Here is a 17,405-nt window from a genome sequence, read left to right as displayed (position 1 = left end):
CTCCTGCTGTCTCCAACAGAACAAGGCCTCCAACAGAAACTGGCAATACTAGAAAAATTCAGCCAGGCCTGGGCACTCTGTGAACCTAGAAAAAAACAGAATAATGGTATTCCAGAAAAAATATAAAAAACATCCAACCATATCGCAATTCACACTGGACGACAATGCACTGGAACAGACAGCGAGTTACACATACCTAGGTCTAACAATCAGCTCATCAGGGAAATTCAGCCTGCCCATAAATACACTGAAGGAGAAGGCCCGCAGAGCATTCTACACAATAGGGAAACAGATGTACCACCTCAAACCACCAATACGAATCTGGATGAAAATATTCAACAGCATCATCACACCCATCCTTCTGTATGGCAGCGAGGGGTGCGGCCCTGTAACATACCCAGACTCCACAAAATGGGATACCAGCCCAACAGAAATACTGCATCTGGAATTCTGCAAAACACCTTCTCCAAGTACACAGGAGTACATCAAACAATGCATGCCGGGCTGAGCTGGGCCGCTTTCCTCTACTGCTCACTGGACAGAAGAGAGCACTGACATGCTGGGCCCACCTAAACACCAGCCATCCACAGTCTTACTGCTACAGAGCAATGAGAAGCCAGGACCTCCTCACTAAACTCTGTGCCATCAAATAACTTGTCCTCTCACTCCAAGGACAAAACCCCACACAGATCAACAACCTGCCGAAAAAATAAATCAACTCAATCGCCAACGAAATGAAGAAGCGGTATGTGACTAGGTGGGACAATGAAATCCAGCGCTCAAAGAAGCTGGAAACCTACCACAGCCTACAGAGAGAATACACTCTGGCACCCTACCTACTGAAGGTAAAAGACCCAAAGCAGAGACAGACCCTGGGCCAGTACAGAATAAGTGCCCACAGCCTAGAAATAGAAACAGGCAGACACAGACAGAACTGGAAGCCGCGGGAGATGAGACTGTGCCAAAGATGTGAGCTAGGAGAGGTAGAAGATGAAACACACGTCCTGTTGCGTTGCACACAATACTCTGAAATGAGGAGTGCCCATCTAGAGAAACTCACTGCACTTATCCAGAACTTTAATAATATAGAGGAGAACCAAAAAATAGCGATCCTCCTGGGAGAAGATGAAACCACAGCAGAACTGGCTGCACACTATGTCAGCACCTGCCACAGGCTGAGAGACATCCACTAACCCCCACATCCCTGTGTGAAACTGTTACCCATATACCGTGCAACCATTATACCCTACCCCCTAGTATTCATGTAATCATTGTCCCCCACCCCCTATTATTCACGCGAGGGCAAGACAGAGGGCGAGACAGAGGGCGAGACTTCAACTTACACACACACACACACACACTCTCCCACACACACACACTCACTCCCCCACTTACACACACACACACACACACACACACACACACACACACACACACACACACACACACACACACACACACACACACACACACACACACACACACACACACACACCACTCTGGTATGCTGCATCTCCCTCCTCACACACAACCACACTCTCTCTCTGCCACTTACACACACACAGACACCAAACCCCTCCCCTACGCGAGAGCGAGTTTCCGCCCTCTCAAATTCCTCCCTCTCCCTCTTATCAGCGGTGCCGACAGGAGATGAAATACAGCAGTGACCGGGGGGATGCTCTTATGTCTGAAGCCGGCTCACTGGAGTGGTATGCTGCATCTCCCTCTCCCCCCCCCCCTCTCTTACCTGCCATGAGAGTGAGGAAATCCAGCCTGGGGGGCTCCCACCGTCCGCCTCGCCCGCGATACACACGGAAGCAGAAGCAACACGAGCAGCACTTCCTCCAGCCACACAGCGCCGCTCCACAGACACATCCAGCTAAAGCCACAATCTCCAGGCCTCTCTGCGCCTCTGGTCCCGGCAGTTGCTAGGAGATCCTTAGTGGGGGAGGGCGTGCCTGTATGCGCCTGCGTTGGTGTGTGGTGTAGCGTCACTGCAGTGCCTCCAAGGGATGTCTTCGGCTGGGCTATCCTTACGGCGTCCCGCGTTGCTAGGTGACCCGCTTGATCGTGTCCCGGCATCCTGAAATGAGCCACAGCACAGCAACGGCACTCTACAGGGGGTTAAATGCACTCCTCCGGGCGATCGGGGGTTGCATTTGTCGAACACTGGCCATAATCATGTGTGTGCATGGTCCTTCTCAGCTTCAAACACTCTCCGGATTGGACAGCTGATTAAAGAGACAATGCTGAATGGCCTAGCCGCCCCCTCTCCATGGTTTTGTATGAGAACTAAACCTATATAAGCCCAGAAAGACTTCCATAGATTCAGAGAAACTCTGCGTCCGGTGGAACCGTTTGTTGACTGTTTTGAAGCAACATGCTCCAGCTGCTGGAGGTCCTCACCCAAACCTTTCTGAGTTCCAGAGGCCTCACAGTCTGCAAGAACTTATCCACAGGATAAGCAAGCTTAAGCGACATCATGAACTCTAGTAAGAGTTTATGTTCTATGTTTTCCCCTTTTAATTTCTATTGGGCTAGGCCTGTACTATTACCTTGTCCCCCTAGTATCCCTAGAAATGGTGTGATCTGCATCCGGGTCATGACAATGCATATGCAGAAAACACGTCCCCATCAAGCTCTTGAAATATCCACAACTGGGTGTCGTCTCTCAGACAGAGGTAAATAAGGTTTATGTGCAATGCAGCAAGTAAAGTGTGGCATAGATTTCCATATCCCAGTGGTCAGCCAACTATGTTACAGATGCACATCATACACAGATACAGTTGTATTGAGGCATACTCACAGACACCATGCAATGCCGATTTGGCAACCAATTGTTTCCTGTCTGCCGAGAGCTGCTGACCCCTATTTGTAGTAGCACTGGTAATGCTTGTTGACTTCCACAATGGAGGTTGAGTATTGCCGGTAGACCGTGTAATCTTCAGCAGCACACCTTCAATTATAAATGCCATTTATAATGAATGTGTTATATTACATACAAGCTTCATTACCCTGTCAGAGAGACGACAATACGTCCAAGGGGTATGGACATTCCAAGAGCTTGATCACAACTGTTATAATGCAGACAAATACTTTTTGAACTCAGAACAGCTCAAGATACTTCAACAAGTGGGGCATATTACATGACATCGAAAGTCCCCTATGGCCTATTATGGAGACTGAACCAAAACAACATTGTAATTGTGCATTAGGTGAGACTTATATTTGTTTGTTGAAGGGCATTCAGGGAGACATACTTCCAATTATACCACTATCCTGCTTATTATTGTAGTTTCTATGCACCTCCTATAGTTTTTTTTTAGATTTCTGAGGCATGAAGAAGTGTGGTAACTTTGCAACATAATCCTACATTTCCTATAAGGATATGTAATGATAGCTCAAACTTTTCATAACTGTGCATTGTACCATAATTTACCACATCATTGTTTTAGCATAGCACAATTATCGCCAGTGTATATTCCTCTCCCCTGTGCCTTATTCTGTCTGGTGTAATTGCTAATTTCCTATTATAAGACAATGATTAAAAGATGGGCCAATGGGGATCATATTAATAAAGGTTAACCCATTGTCCCTACCTATCTTAAGGGATCCTCAGGGGGTTAACCCAGTATCCCAGAGAATAATGTGATTGGGTTTATGTACCTCCCTGATTAGAATGAGTATGTTTTGCTGCTGCCCATGTGTGCAGGGCTGGTAATCACTCAGCGAGCCTGCACACACAGAGATAGGGTCCTGCTATCAGGAATGTGGGTGGGGAAGTGCCCCAGCCATTGTTAGGAGTGGGGAGGAGCGCTGACTCAGGTCTGGGGAACAATGTCTCACCGAGTGGCGCTATTGTTCAGTCCAGATTCTGAGGCGCCTATCTCTGAGGGATATATTGGGTTGTCTTGGGGAACCGTTGCTGGGTATAAGCCCCGTAGGTACAATTTCTACTTGTCAGTTTGAATTTCCCACACCTCTTCAAACCCACCTCTGTGGGGTGTCTTAGGGGCACAGTCACCTCCTGTGTCCCGGATTGGCTAATCAGACGAGCCTCTGCTCGGTGATTAGTCAGCACCCCGTCTTCCATGCTTTGCTATTAAGACAGGTAACCTATGTAAAGACAGAAAGTTACTCCCTGCACTTCAATCAATGGGTAGCAATAAATGGGGAAATAAATATACATAGTGAAAACTAAATCTATAAGACAAAGGAGACTTTTGGTTACATCCTTTTATCAAATAATGCCAAGCTTGGTAACCAACGTCAAGGTAAGTCTCAAAAGCAGGTCCCTATGCTAAATGCATATACATGTTCTGTGAAATATACCCTGTAAAGAGCTGCCAATTTCTCATTACTATGCCATCCGAGGTTTGTGCCGGAGATAAACCAAAGTGAGGCGTGTAAGTGGAGGCGAGCAGGCGATTTGAACTTGCTATAGTGCAAATATCATCCCTGGATTACTGCGCTACCCACAGCGGACGGAGCGTGGAAGCCTCCCGGGTCAGACTTGGAAGCGGCGCCTGGCACCTAGTTGAGAAAGGATTCCCTGTTTAGGTGTATTTGTGCCTAAACTGTGGGTAGCGCCGTCTGTCGACCTCGTTCAAAATGTGTGTGTGTGTGTGTGTGTGTGTTCCCGATGTTAAGTGTCCTTGTCTCCTGTGACTGATATCACAACCTGCAAATAATATTCACCTCCCCAGGACCAGCTGTGAGATGAGGGCCGGATCTTTTCCTGGGAGTGCGTCTGTTTCTCTCCTGGGCTTTGCATGCACAGTAGACCGTTGGCATCTCGTTTCTCAAGGTTACGTTTCCTAGACAATGGAAAATTAAATAGAAACGTGTTATTGGGAGTTTTTAAAACCCACTATTTTGGGGTGGGGAGGGGGAGATATTTTGCACACCCACAGGTTCCTAGTTTATGGTTGTGCTACTCCCCAATGTTGCTGTGATTAAGGATAAACAGCTGCTATAAAAATAAGAGTTTTCTAAGAGGTTTCAAATACGATGTTATGTCAATGTTTCTCCATAAGAGGAAACATTGAGGAATTCAAAATAAAATGTAATATATAAATAAAAATAAATATAAATAAAAAGGCAAAACCTACATCTCAGATAACAGATTTGTATAATGAGTCCATTCACTTCTCCATCTCACCATTATGTGTCTGTAGTGACGATGATGGGATAAGCTGCCTAACCAGGATCACCTTACAGTGGGGGATTTGTGGAGACTAATTAGCAGAGAAATCATTATCCTCCTGACAATGATGGATGACATTAAACTATGAGGTCACATAGAAAGCTATCACAGAGCCCTTACCCCACCTCCTCCCACCCCCTCCGCACAGCACTAGGTACATGGCCGCCGCTGCTTCTCCTCTTGCTCCTCCGTCTTATTACATGAACCACATTCACCCACCGTGCAGCCTCCGAACTAAAGCCCGGTGCGCGGGGGATCACGGGAGATGTAGTTCCGGGGAAGTGAAGCTGGGAGTCAGGGACATGCATAGTAATGTATTGCAATGGAGACCTTACTGCGCATGCCCATTATCAAGAGTCTCGGTCACCATAGAGATGATAGATGATGCACTCGGCGGCCATGATTACTTTGGGCAGATCCCATTGAGTGTAATGATAACTAAGGGCAGAGGAATGAGGCAACCAAACTGTGCAAAAAAATGTGACTGGAATAACATGGGATCTTTGAATGAATATTACGGAGCTTGGATTTAGAATAGAGACAGTAATTGAATAGATGTAAAAATGTCACAAGTGATGTTGGGATAGTGAAGTAACAGCCCAAGTGTTTCTTATTAATGCGAGTGATACATTTGTGTTTTGCTGCCTTTCTCCCTCTATAGATGTTATGGGGAATGTGGCATCTCTGGCAGTCTCAGCACCTGTACATGTGTTTTGCTCAGTTATCATTTTGCAAATTCAGGATTTTACTCAATGTTTTTCATTACATTATGGGCTATTCAAGGGATTAAACCTAAATGTATCAAGAATTATGCAGCAATGTCAGAGTCCTATTGATTTGGACTTAATTCACACCAATTCTATTAAGGGAAGCCACACAACGTGCAGTGTGTCACAGAACTATCTGGGGGTGAAACCTGATTCAGATCACGTGAGAAATCCAGGTCTCCGGGATACACGTTAGTACCAAAGCAATACCGCCACCGTGTGGTCTGTGTGTGAATGGCAGATATTAAATCCTTTGGCCCTTTTTACCTTCTCTGTATATTTGTGTTGCTTTTTTTTTGTGTGGTTTTAGGATTCAAAAAAACAGGACGTGATAAATATTTGCGATTTAGAGTTCTGACAAGTTATCACAAAACCACATCAACTGCTACTGAAATCTGAGGAAACACATGTTGCTCAGCCTTGTTTTTATACTAAAAAGGTGCAATCCCTGATAACAGATTGAACAAGGTGACAATAGAAGCCTTTAATGTAACACCTCCCAGCCTATTTAATGCAGATTTGACCGATTTCTAAATTAATGTCCAACCCAACAGGACAATGAGAAATATCACTTGTTATATTTATGTAAATGGAATAAAAAATGTGCGACAAACTATAAAAGGCCAATTTTGATAATGCAAATGCATGTGCTCGTATCTAACGCATGTGGCAAACACGGATTGCATGGTCTGTTACTAATCCCAAACTGCACTAGGATTTTCCCCCGATCAGATGCGTTATATACCATGCGGGTGTGAGGGCATCATTTCATGCACACTTATTCTGACACGTGCACATATAATCTGTATTTTAGTGAGGCTCAAAAAAAGTAAATGAGGGAAAATAATCGCAGGTTATTAACCCCAAATCCTACTTCCCGAGCACGAACCACATTACTAACACAGCAGCGCCACCCTGTGGGATGTGTGTGACCTGCAGATTATCTGAAGGGGATTCTCGGCGATTGTCACTTTGTCTGCGGTTCTCCCGCCTCTTACTAACAAAACAACACAAGTGCAGCAAACACGTGGCTGGGTAGGAAGCCAGAAAGAGCTAAAAATACATCACATAAGATACTTTATAATATATAATAGCTACAAAAGCAAATAACTGAGAAATTGCAATGTATAATAGAACACTTCCCTTTTATCCCGAGCACAGATGACATATGAGCATATCTCTTATAGTGATAAAGTGGGTGGCTCTTAGAAGAGCCTTTGTGTTTGTGGGTCAGTGATGAGATCGGGGTTACTTGGCGCTGGTATACTTGGTGACCGCCTTGGTGCCCTCGGACACGGCGTGCTTGGCCAGCTCTCCCGGCAGCAGCAGGCGCACAGCGGTCTGGATCTCCCGGGAAGTGATGGTCGAGCGCTTGTTGTAATGAGCCAGACGGGACGATTCCCCTGCGATGCGCTCGAAGATATCATTCACAAAGGAGTTCATGATGCCCATGGCCTTGGAGGAGATGCCGGTGTCAGGGTGAACCTGCTTCAGCACTTTGTACACGTAGATCGCGTAACTTTCCTTCCTGCTCTTCCTACGCTTCTTCCCATCCTTCTTCTGGGTCTTGGTCACGGCTTTCTTAGAGCCCTTCTTGGCCGCTGGCGCAGACTTGGCTGGTTCAGGCATGTCGGGCGATGCTTCTTCTCCAAACAGCAGAGAAACAATGTCATCTAAACCCCCAGCAGCTCTATTTATAGGAGTCCTATGCAAACTAGCAGCCCCAGCATTCTGTTCGTCTATTGGCTGACTTTATCATGTGACCGTTTATGACATCATCAGTTTTCTTTCAAATTAGATGATTGGTGGTTACAGGATTATGGAACTGATTGGCTGTTTTCAAAACTGACCAATCACAGAGGAGTTCAGCTGCTGTCTGAGTGTATAAATAAGGGCACAGGGGGCGGGGTTTGTCACTTCTCCTGTTACCTGAGCTGCTGTCTGAGTGATACACGATGTCTGGAAGAGGCAAACAAGGCGGGAAAACTCGCGCTAAGGCCAAGACTCGCTCATCTCGGGCTGGGCTGCAGTTCCCAGTCGGCCGTGTGCACAGGCTGCTTCGGAAGGGAAATTATGCTCAGCGTGTGGGGGCCGGAGCCCCGGTCTATTTGGCCGCAGTGCTGGAGTATCTGACCGCTGAGATCCTGGAGTTGGCCGGTAACGCCGCCCGGGACAATAAGAAGTCCCGCATCATCCCCCGGCACCTGCAGCTCGCTGTGCGGAACGACGAGGAGCTGAACAGGCTGCTCGGAGGGGTCACCATCGCTCAGGGGGGTGTCCTGCCCAACATCCAGGCCGTGCTACTGCCCAAGAAAACCGAGAGCCACAAACCGGCCAAGAGCAGCAAGTGAGCTTCACCCCCGAGACCAGGAGCAGAGATCCCCACATACCCAACACAAAGGCTCTTTTCAGAGCCACCCACAGCATCAAAAAAGCGTTATAGTATTTCACATTTCCTGCAGGACATGTTTTTATTATATTTCTATCTCCATTCTAAGTCACTTTCATTGTTTATGATAATAGTTCTCTTCATTTGTAAAGTAATGTATAATTAAGTCCATGTATGTGGAGGTGTCAGTTCTGTCATTAGAAACAGTACTGCGTTTGATACGACACTGCAGAAAGCAAATCAATATTTAATACCATAAAGGCACCTACTGTATATATAACTTGGGGTGAACTTTAATTACCGACATAATGATTTTAAGGAAAAAATCCCATAAAATTGATGAACTGATTAAAGTGCATTTAGTTTGCTGGAACCATAACTATAAAGCTAAACAAAAAAAAACTGTTTCTAGTTCATCCCTAAATAAATTAAAACAAAGTAGTGTAGCATGGCTAATACACTATAAAGTAGTGTTTGTTTCTGTTTGTGATTATACAAAAGGCACAACGTGTTGGTATTAGGAGTCTATTCTTGAAACAATTTACCACACGGTGGCGCTGTTGGATTAGAAATCGGTATCTTCATTACTTGCTTGTAAAGGCTAAAACCTGTTTTTATATCGGACACAAATTCGCAAGCCATGAAGGTTTATTATACTGAAAATGTATATAATGTATCATTAAAGACAAGTGAGTAACATTGATGCAAGAACAATTTAAAAAAATAATTTTATTCAACCAACGTTGTTTACAGATTGCCCTCGAACATGCAAAATCAAGTCATAATATAATTAATGTTGACATGTTAGAAAATAAAATAGCATAATGGTATAGAAAGATTCAATAACCAAAAGGCAGAACACATAATTACAGCATCTGGTCTTCGAAATAAACAGCACAAGTTTTTTGGAGGTACAATTTATCAAATTAATTCCTTTATGAGCAAGAACAATAATCAGAATTTTTTTTTGTACCACTAATATACTCTGTGCTATAAACTAAAAATTACAGAACCTGTCCCTTGTGTCATTTTTTTTTCTTTTTTTTTTTAAATCTGAGGAACAGCAATGTCAAGTACGGTCCATCTGTGAGCATGTGGCCCATATACTCTCTGTCACGGACTGCACACAAGTGAGCATGTGATATGCAACCAGGGTTAATACACACGGCTACTCTAGCCAACTCACCTTTCTCCTGCACAAGGTACTTTCAATATGTTTATATTAACCCATTACTCAATTGCAATCCCATCTATGTGCGTACATCACTGGATAATTTAGGCAAAATATGTAATTATTTACCAGAGTCTCAGGTCCCTGTTCATTATAGAAAAAAAAAATGTGCACTTAACACACAATCAGTTGTAGCTAAATGTAGCAGCAATGAAAATACTCTCTACAAAGCGTGCACCAGTTTATTCTGAGCCCCAACACATTACGTATTAAATGTTTTAATACCCCCGTCCATGGTCAGTCCGGAGTCCCAGGGCTCTGTTCCCTGTATGGGAGCTGGCGGCACTCACAAGCCAATCGGATCTGGACTCAATGACCGGTTGGGCAGCGTGCTGCCACATGCCGTCTAAGCTCTGATCTGACAGCAAGGTATTGCGGAACTGCCGACTGTGCTCTGGCTCATTGGCCCTAGTCATACTGGCAGGGATAGGGTTGTCAGTTTTGTCAGGTTACACCCAGCTTACTTTACTGGTCTCCTCCAGGACATCCAAGGGATGAACTCCAATGTCCGGGGAGTGATGGTTTCATTCTTGGGACCCTGAACAAACATAGTGTCAGAGGTGGCAAGGTCTCAAGTCTGACAGCAGGTCACAGCCACAATGGGAAATAAATTTGGCAAAGAGCCAAGGATAGCGTTGCACCACGAGCAGGAACAGATGAAGAGGGTGTGGTAAAAACATAGTTATTGGCAACCAGAGAAACACACTAACATGTTTCGCTCCCACAATAGGGCACACTCGACGGACACACTCTACCCCTATTAGTGGCACATAAAATTGCCCTAATCAGTTCCCAACAACATGTTGGTGTTATGGCCTGGGAGGTCTCTGCCATTACGGATGCTCTGGGCCATGCCCTAATCGATGAAAACACGGGCCACCTGCAGGGACTTAGGGGCACCATCGGACAGGTGGCAGATGCTCTGGCCCAAACATATCAGGTTTGACAAGAGTTATGACCGTGCCAGGGTCCAACTGACTGGCCACCATCATAGTGCTGATGGTATAAGGGCACAAATATTTCAACCGCACAATGATCTGCTCTAGCCCAATGGTGGCTCCTCTTTGTGTTGCAGCACAGGCAGCAATCTCGGCAGCCTCGGAGACTGGGACCTGGGTTGCCTGGGTGATATGGTTGGTCACCTGCTATTGCTCGAGCATGGGAATGTGACTTACCCTGGCGTTTATATGAGGAGCTGGGTTGTGGTTCCCATCGCAGGTGGATCGGTTCAAAGTGCAGTGGGGCAATCCACCCTCGGGTGGCACGCCCTGTTGAAACCAAAGCATTGCCACTTATGGGTAAACTTGGTGGTCGGGTTCTGGAACTAGGGGGCACTGGGCAGCTCCACAAAGATGCATCGGACCTTGGGGTTTATGTGTGCCGAGGAGGTTGGTGGCCAGGAACTGGAACACTCGGTTGGGGTTGTTGCCAGAATAGGAGTCGAGCCGCCATGAACTCATCCGTAATCTTTGCAGTTTGCTGAGCCATTGATGGTTTGCCATCCATAATGCATTCACTCACCTCCGGGAAACGTTTGAGTACAAATTGCTCCTTCACGATTAGGTTAAGGAATACATTGAAGGTACTCACTGAACACACAGTTACTCACCTCTTTGCATGATGGGCTGACCGGGCCACAGAGTCAGTGTGCAAATCCTTGGACCCCTTGTGCATGGCATGAAACTGGGTCCAGTAAGTCTCGGGCGTGATCTCATACTGAGGCCAGAGCAGTGCTTTTACCACCTGGTAGTCACCAGCATCCTCCCAAACCATTGCTTGATAGGCTTCCATATCTTTCCCACGCAGCTTGGGGAAGAAGCCTGTCACGGGAGACCAGATTTTTTAACACACTTCGCCAACTGGGGTCTGAGGGAGAAGAATCTAGCCTCAACTAGGTGCAGGGGACTGCTTCAGTAGATTTGCCCTGTACAGCTCCTTCTCAGTGCTATTGTCCCAATAGCACTATTTAAAATCCCGCCAGTTGCCTGTCCGATCAGCTTCAAAACGTGTCTGGTACTCTGATCGGCTTCTCCCCTTACATAGCTCTCGGGCTCCTATACTTTTCATGGAGCAGGGGCAACCAGCCAATCGGAGGACGTTGTCTTGTCCGGCTGTACAAATCAGAGGAGGGGGCCGGCTTAGTCACTCTTGACCGCCCCTCGAGTAGGGAGGGTCTAGCGAGTGGGAAATTTGAAATAGCCAATGGAAATTGTGCCTATGGGACTCAGACCCGGCAACGGTTGAACTAGCCAGCCCCATACATCCCGCTGGGTAGGCACCTCAGCCTCTCAGGTGAAAAAAGTATTTGCACCAACGAGAACCATTTCCCCGGACCTGATTACCATCCCTTCCCTGCTCACCATTGTCCTCATACTCACACCGACCCCACCTTCTGTCACAAAGCAGCTTTTCTCCGAAATGCTAGCAAAACAAAAGGCAGTGCTGGCTGCCTTACTAAATGTATGGGGAACATACTGTACTACTACAGGGCACAAAAGTGCCTTTTTTTTACCGATACAATCCCTGTTCCCAATTCCTACTGTTTTCCCCCTTCTAGAGATTACACAGTGATTAGCTCTTTTCTGGAAGAGGTTACACAAAATACATTATACACAGGCCAAACGAGCCTCACCGAGGTTGCTATTACACAAAGTTTTGGGGTATCCAGCCGGGCTTCATCTTTATTATGTGAGGTAGGCTTCCCCATACCATCAAATATCCCCCTTTAAGATGAAGGCTCTGGGAAAGCTACCCCATCAGGTGTCTCTCCAAGGCTGAAGACCCTGGAAGTCCGTTTATCGGGGCTGGGATAATCATGCTGGGAATGACTATTGGCGTTGCTGTGCTCATTGCACTTTTTTGTGTTGAATGGTAAAATTAAACTCCTGGAGGTCACACCAACTTCCCATTTTCACCTTACACCCGCTGCAACAAGCTAAGGGGGTTGCGATCAGTGATCACAGTGAAAGGCTTCCCGTAAACATGACCTATAACTTCTTGAGAACCCACACATTGTTGAGACCCTCTTTCTCGATTGTGGCATAGGTGAACTCCCAAGGCAACAGCTTGCAGCTTAGGTAGGTGAACGTATCCTCGCTGCAATCCTCACCTACCTGGCTTAGCACAGCACTGATGCCATAAGTTGAAGCATTGGTTTGCACCAAAAATCGCTTGATGTTATCGAGGACAACCAGGATCAGAGCACTGGCTCGAGCATCTTTGAAAGCCTAAGGGGAAGGGCAGTGGGAACAGCGCTAATGCAATGAAAATAAAAAATTAGTGACAATTAGACAACTAATAAATATACATACACCCCTAAATATTGAGGTGAAGGCAGCCAGGAAAAATAGGTGACACAAACCAGAAAACACAGTAAAAACAGATAAACCGGCGCCTAAAGGAAATAAAAATCTGACCAAATATAGTCCGATTCAAAAGGCTGGGATGAGTTCCATGGAAGTGTCCTCAATGTAATCTCAGACAAACAGACATGTAAGACGACAACATGAACGAGAAAAAAAGAAAAAAAAAAAGATCATAGTGCAACTAAATACAAACAACAAATCACTGATATAGTATGCAAAATAAGACAGCAGTTTAATACAATGATTAAAAAGTAAATATAAAACAACAAACGTGCTAGTTGGGCAGAAACCACTAATGAAGTGATGGCATCCAGTGGGGCTAAAATTGAGACCCTACTTACAGCAATGCTGATATGTATACACAAAAAACAAAACTGTGCGCTACTACCTAACTACCTATAAAGTTTAAATGTATAAATATATACAGTGCAGTGACTATACCATCAATTTAGTGATAAAAAAATTATAAAAAATTAAACCACAACTCCCACAGTGAGATAATTATACATTAAATAATAAGTGCCACATAACCGTGTTGGGGATAATGGCGTCTGCAGCTGTAAACGCAGGGGTGGCTCAGCATTTTTTCGCAGGGGTGGCTCAGCTCAACCTGGCTGCATGAAGGGAAATCCCCTTGGGAGTGAAAAGACTGACGTCCTGCCCCAGAATCAACTGAGCTGCAGCAGCAGAGGGAAGCAAGCACCTGAATCTACAGCTAACAGCTGCCGAGTGGTAAACAGTGTGATACACACTACATGTCTTTTACCAACTTTTTTCATGTACGCAGATATATTACCCCCTTTTTAATTCTATAATATATTGTTGAATTTGCTTCACTATTTGGCGTTGTGCGCTGTTTTCTTTTGTTTCCTGATATGTATACGCCTGTAGCTCAATCACACTTAACACTCCGGGGCCTGGAGGGAGGATGATACAGCTGGACCGCCTAGAGACTCTGCACCGCTGGGAAGCACAACTCCTGTGGCTCCACGCCACCAGCCGCCACAACTGTCCTCAAACGCGGGTCAGCTCTTGGGTAGAAAGCCGCCCAAACTCAGTGCCGCCGAAGGACTCACTGGGACAGTCACGCAGACCAGAGGTCTCGCGATAGTCAATGACGTCACCGCTGTGAGCCGGAACAGGGGAGGGACGCACGCAAGTGCTAAGGGCTCAGACAGCCAAGGCCACGGAGGGAGGTGGAAGGGCTAACAGGGAAGGAAGCCAAAATGTCTCTGCCAGAGAATAATCCACCCTACGCGTCCTTTGCACCAAGAATCGCTTGATGTTATCGAGGACCACCAGGATCAGAGCACTGGCTAGAGCATCTTTGAAAGCCTGTAACGCTGCCCACACTCAGGAGACCAGGCAACTAGCACCAACAGCATCTTCTTTGTTAAATCAGTCATGGCTTGAGCCAGGGCACTATACTGGGGCAAAAACACTCTATAGTAGCAGGTGGTACTTATAAAAGTGATTACCTGCTTTATAGTGTGGGGGACTGGCCAGTCCACTATTGACACAACTTTCGTGAGCTCAGGCTTGAGATGTCCCCGGCCTACCCGGTAGCTGCGGTACAATAACCCCACCATGCCGACTTGGCACTTGGATGGCTTTAGTGTCAGGCCAGCCTCCCTGATCCTATCTAGGACTGCTGCTACATTAACCAGATGAGTGTCCCAGTCATTAATACAAATGGTTAAGTCATCCAGATAAGCCCTAACATAGCCCTTAATCCCTTCCAGCAACCGGTTGACAAGGCGCTAGAACATGGCCGGCGTTTTCTTCATCGCAAATGACATGACCAAAAATTCTTACAAGCCAAGGATGTTGAAAGCCGACCTTTCCTACGCCTGCTGGGTCAATGGAATCTGTACAGATTCATGGTGGCCAGATACCTGGCCCCGATGAGCTCATCTAAGAGCTCATCCATGTGGGACAAAGGATAGGCATTTGCCACGGTCTGAGTATTAAGCTGACGTTATTTTACACAGAACCAAGTGGTCCCACCCTCCTTGGCACCACGAATACCGGGGAAGCCCAAGGACACTGAGCACGAGAAATTACCCCTAATGCCATCATCTCCTCAACCTCCCCCTTAATGCTCCACTTAACCTCCGCAGAGATCCATTACACTTCTTGAGGAGTGGCCAATGATCCCCGGTGTTGACCGGGTGATCGGTTAGATGGGTAATGCCCTGATTATCTGTAAACATGACCTGGTACTGCTCTAGCATCTCTCGCACCAGCTTGGGAACCGCGAGTTGGGGACCCATCTCCACCTGCTCCACTAAGCCTCCCTGCCGGGTTTCTCCCAGGAGATCAGGCAGAGCCTGGCTTGCCGGATCACCCAGAAGCGGGCTACAAATAGCAAACACCTCCGACCCGCTCTTGTGATACTCCTTTAGCATATTGATATGGTATGTTATGTGCCTACCTGCCTCTGGATCCTGGTTTACCACATAATTACACTCATGCACCCGCCGGTGAACCGTGTACGGGCCCGCCCAGGCGGCAAGTAGCTTGTTCTGCCAAGTGGGCTTCAGAACAAGCACCTGCTGCCCTGGGATTAATTCTCTACTACGGAAACTCCTATCATACCAGCGCTATTGCCTGATCTGAGCTGCCTCAAGTTTAGCCTGTGCCAACCCCATGTGTTCCTCTATCTGGTCCCTGAGCCCCACCACGTAATGTAGCACCAAAGCATAAGTATCTCCCCCTCCCAGCCCTTATGAAACAGATTGAGTGGTCCACGGACATGGCACCCATAGAGGAGTTTGAAGGGGGAACGGATGGTAAACTCCTTTGGCACCTCTAGATACGCGAATAGCAGGTGATGTAAGTGAGCTTGTCAGTCTCACCCTTTCAGCTTCCACAAATGCTTGCAACATTGACATTAAGGTCCCATTGAACCGCTCACATAATCCATTCGTTTGGGGATGGTAGGGGGTTGTACAGAGAGATTTGATCGCACATTGCCAAGAGACATTGGAGCAGTTCGGACATGCACTGTGCCCCCGGATCAGCCAGGATCTCACTTGGGAAACCTACCCTAGTGAATATCTCAATCAAAGACTCTGCCAATTGACGTGCTTCAATCAAGGACAGAGCAACTGGGATCATGTGCGGATCCACTATATTTACAGCTAGACGCTGGAAGGACTCACCGATCACCGATCACCGGTAGCGGTCTCAGGGGAGCCTTTGTGTGGTCACTCGACTTGCCCACTTGGTGGCAGGGATTACAGTTATGGCAGAACACCAATACCTCTTGTCATGACGCCGGTGAGTAGAAAGTCTGTAGTAGCCGGGCTCTAGTATGAGTGACTATCTGATGCCCCTACCAGCAGGATCACATGGGATATCTGCATCAACTGTGCCCTATACTCATGAGTAACAACTATCTGTCGCCTTAATGTCCCTGATCTGATCAGAGCACTCTTGGATTCCTGTTATGAGAAACTGTGGTGCCAATGGAACCGATGGGACACACCCTTGGAGTCAGACTCGGTCTCCCAAGTATCATATCCTCCTGTTTGGGGTCCGATCACACAATGTCCATGAACTCCTAGCTCAGTTCTGGTAGGTTGGCCCTGTCAAACAGTCAGAGGAAATGTTGGGACAGGGTTCGGGACAAATGTCTGGCTTGTTCTGGCTTACATGCTTGGTGTCCACCGGGACTTCAGCTCTCTTTGGCTCCAAAAGCTGGGGAGAGATAATTGGGGTGGTGTGCGGCAATGCCAAAGGCACTTCCACCTGGGCAACTGCCTGACCTTTGCTCGGGTGACCGCAGCCACTGGTGCATTCTCCTCAGAGTAGGAGCAAATAAAGTGCCCGAAGTCATTGCCCAGCAGGATGTTGGTGTCCAAGCCGGGTTACACTGTGACATCCCAGACTCCTCTACTAGTGCCCTGATCAAGTAACACCCGGACAACTTGCAATAACTTGGGGGCTCTGTCCAGCATTCTCACCGGCATCCCCGTGCCTTGGAGAAGTTTCTCTGGGCTGACCATATCAGGTTGCACCAGATTACCGTAACACCGGTGTCCATCAGGCCGGCCACCCGGAGATGGCCTATGGTAACCGGGCACAAATATTGTTGGCGGACATCATTGGATTCCAGCCCGATGGCTGCGATTCCATGTCCCTCCAGATCCACTTCTGCATCGTTGACTGCTGCTGCTAGGTCTGCTGCTGCACACTCTGCACGGCCTCCACTTGCTATGCTTTTGGGGCCAATCTCACGTAGTGGATTGGTCTCGCTGCTTGTGAGCATTGCCCCATATTGGGGTTACTGGAGCAGGGTGGGTTGGGGCAGTCCACCCGCAGATGGCCTAGCCAATTGCACTGGTAGAACCGGCGCTCATGGGCAAACTGTACAGGCTTTAGCTGCAGCACCTCCGGCACTCCACTTGTTCCATCCCAGCTTAGTGGCCTTGGGAGGGTCAGC

The 17,405-nt window shown here is 47.0% G+C and overlaps 2 protein-coding genes across 2 annotated transcripts; one reads left to right on the top strand and one right to left on the bottom strand.

Annotated features, from left to right (window-relative positions):
• Nucleotides 1–7,101: 7,101 nt before the first annotated feature.
• Nucleotides 7,102–7,639, bottom strand: LOC142476206 (histone H2B 1.1-like). Its single transcript, XM_075581697.1, has one exon. The coding sequence runs from the start codon at nt 7,600–7,602 to the stop codon at nt 7,222–7,224; it is 381 nt and encodes a 126-aa protein (XP_075437812.1). The 5' UTR covers nt 7,603–7,639; the 3' UTR covers nt 7,102–7,221.
• A 289-nt stretch (nt 7,640–7,928) lies between these two features.
• On the top strand, nt 7,929–8,324 carry LOC142476207 (histone H2A type 1-like). Its single transcript, XM_075581698.1, has one exon. The coding sequence runs from the start codon at nt 7,929–7,931 to the stop codon at nt 8,322–8,324; it is 396 nt and encodes a 131-aa protein (XP_075437813.1).
• The last annotated feature ends 9,081 nt before the right edge of the window (nt 8,325–17,405 follow it).

This window comes from Ascaphus truei, unplaced genomic scaffold (genome assembly GCF_040206685.1).
Source record: "Ascaphus truei isolate aAscTru1 unplaced genomic scaffold, aAscTru1.hap1 HAP1_SCAFFOLD_1492, whole genome shotgun sequence".
Taxonomy (NCBI): domain Eukaryota; kingdom Metazoa; phylum Chordata; class Amphibia; order Anura; family Ascaphidae; genus Ascaphus; species Ascaphus truei.
The sequence above is the reverse complement of the archived record's forward strand: the minus strand, read 5'-3'. Positions and strand labels throughout refer to the sequence as shown.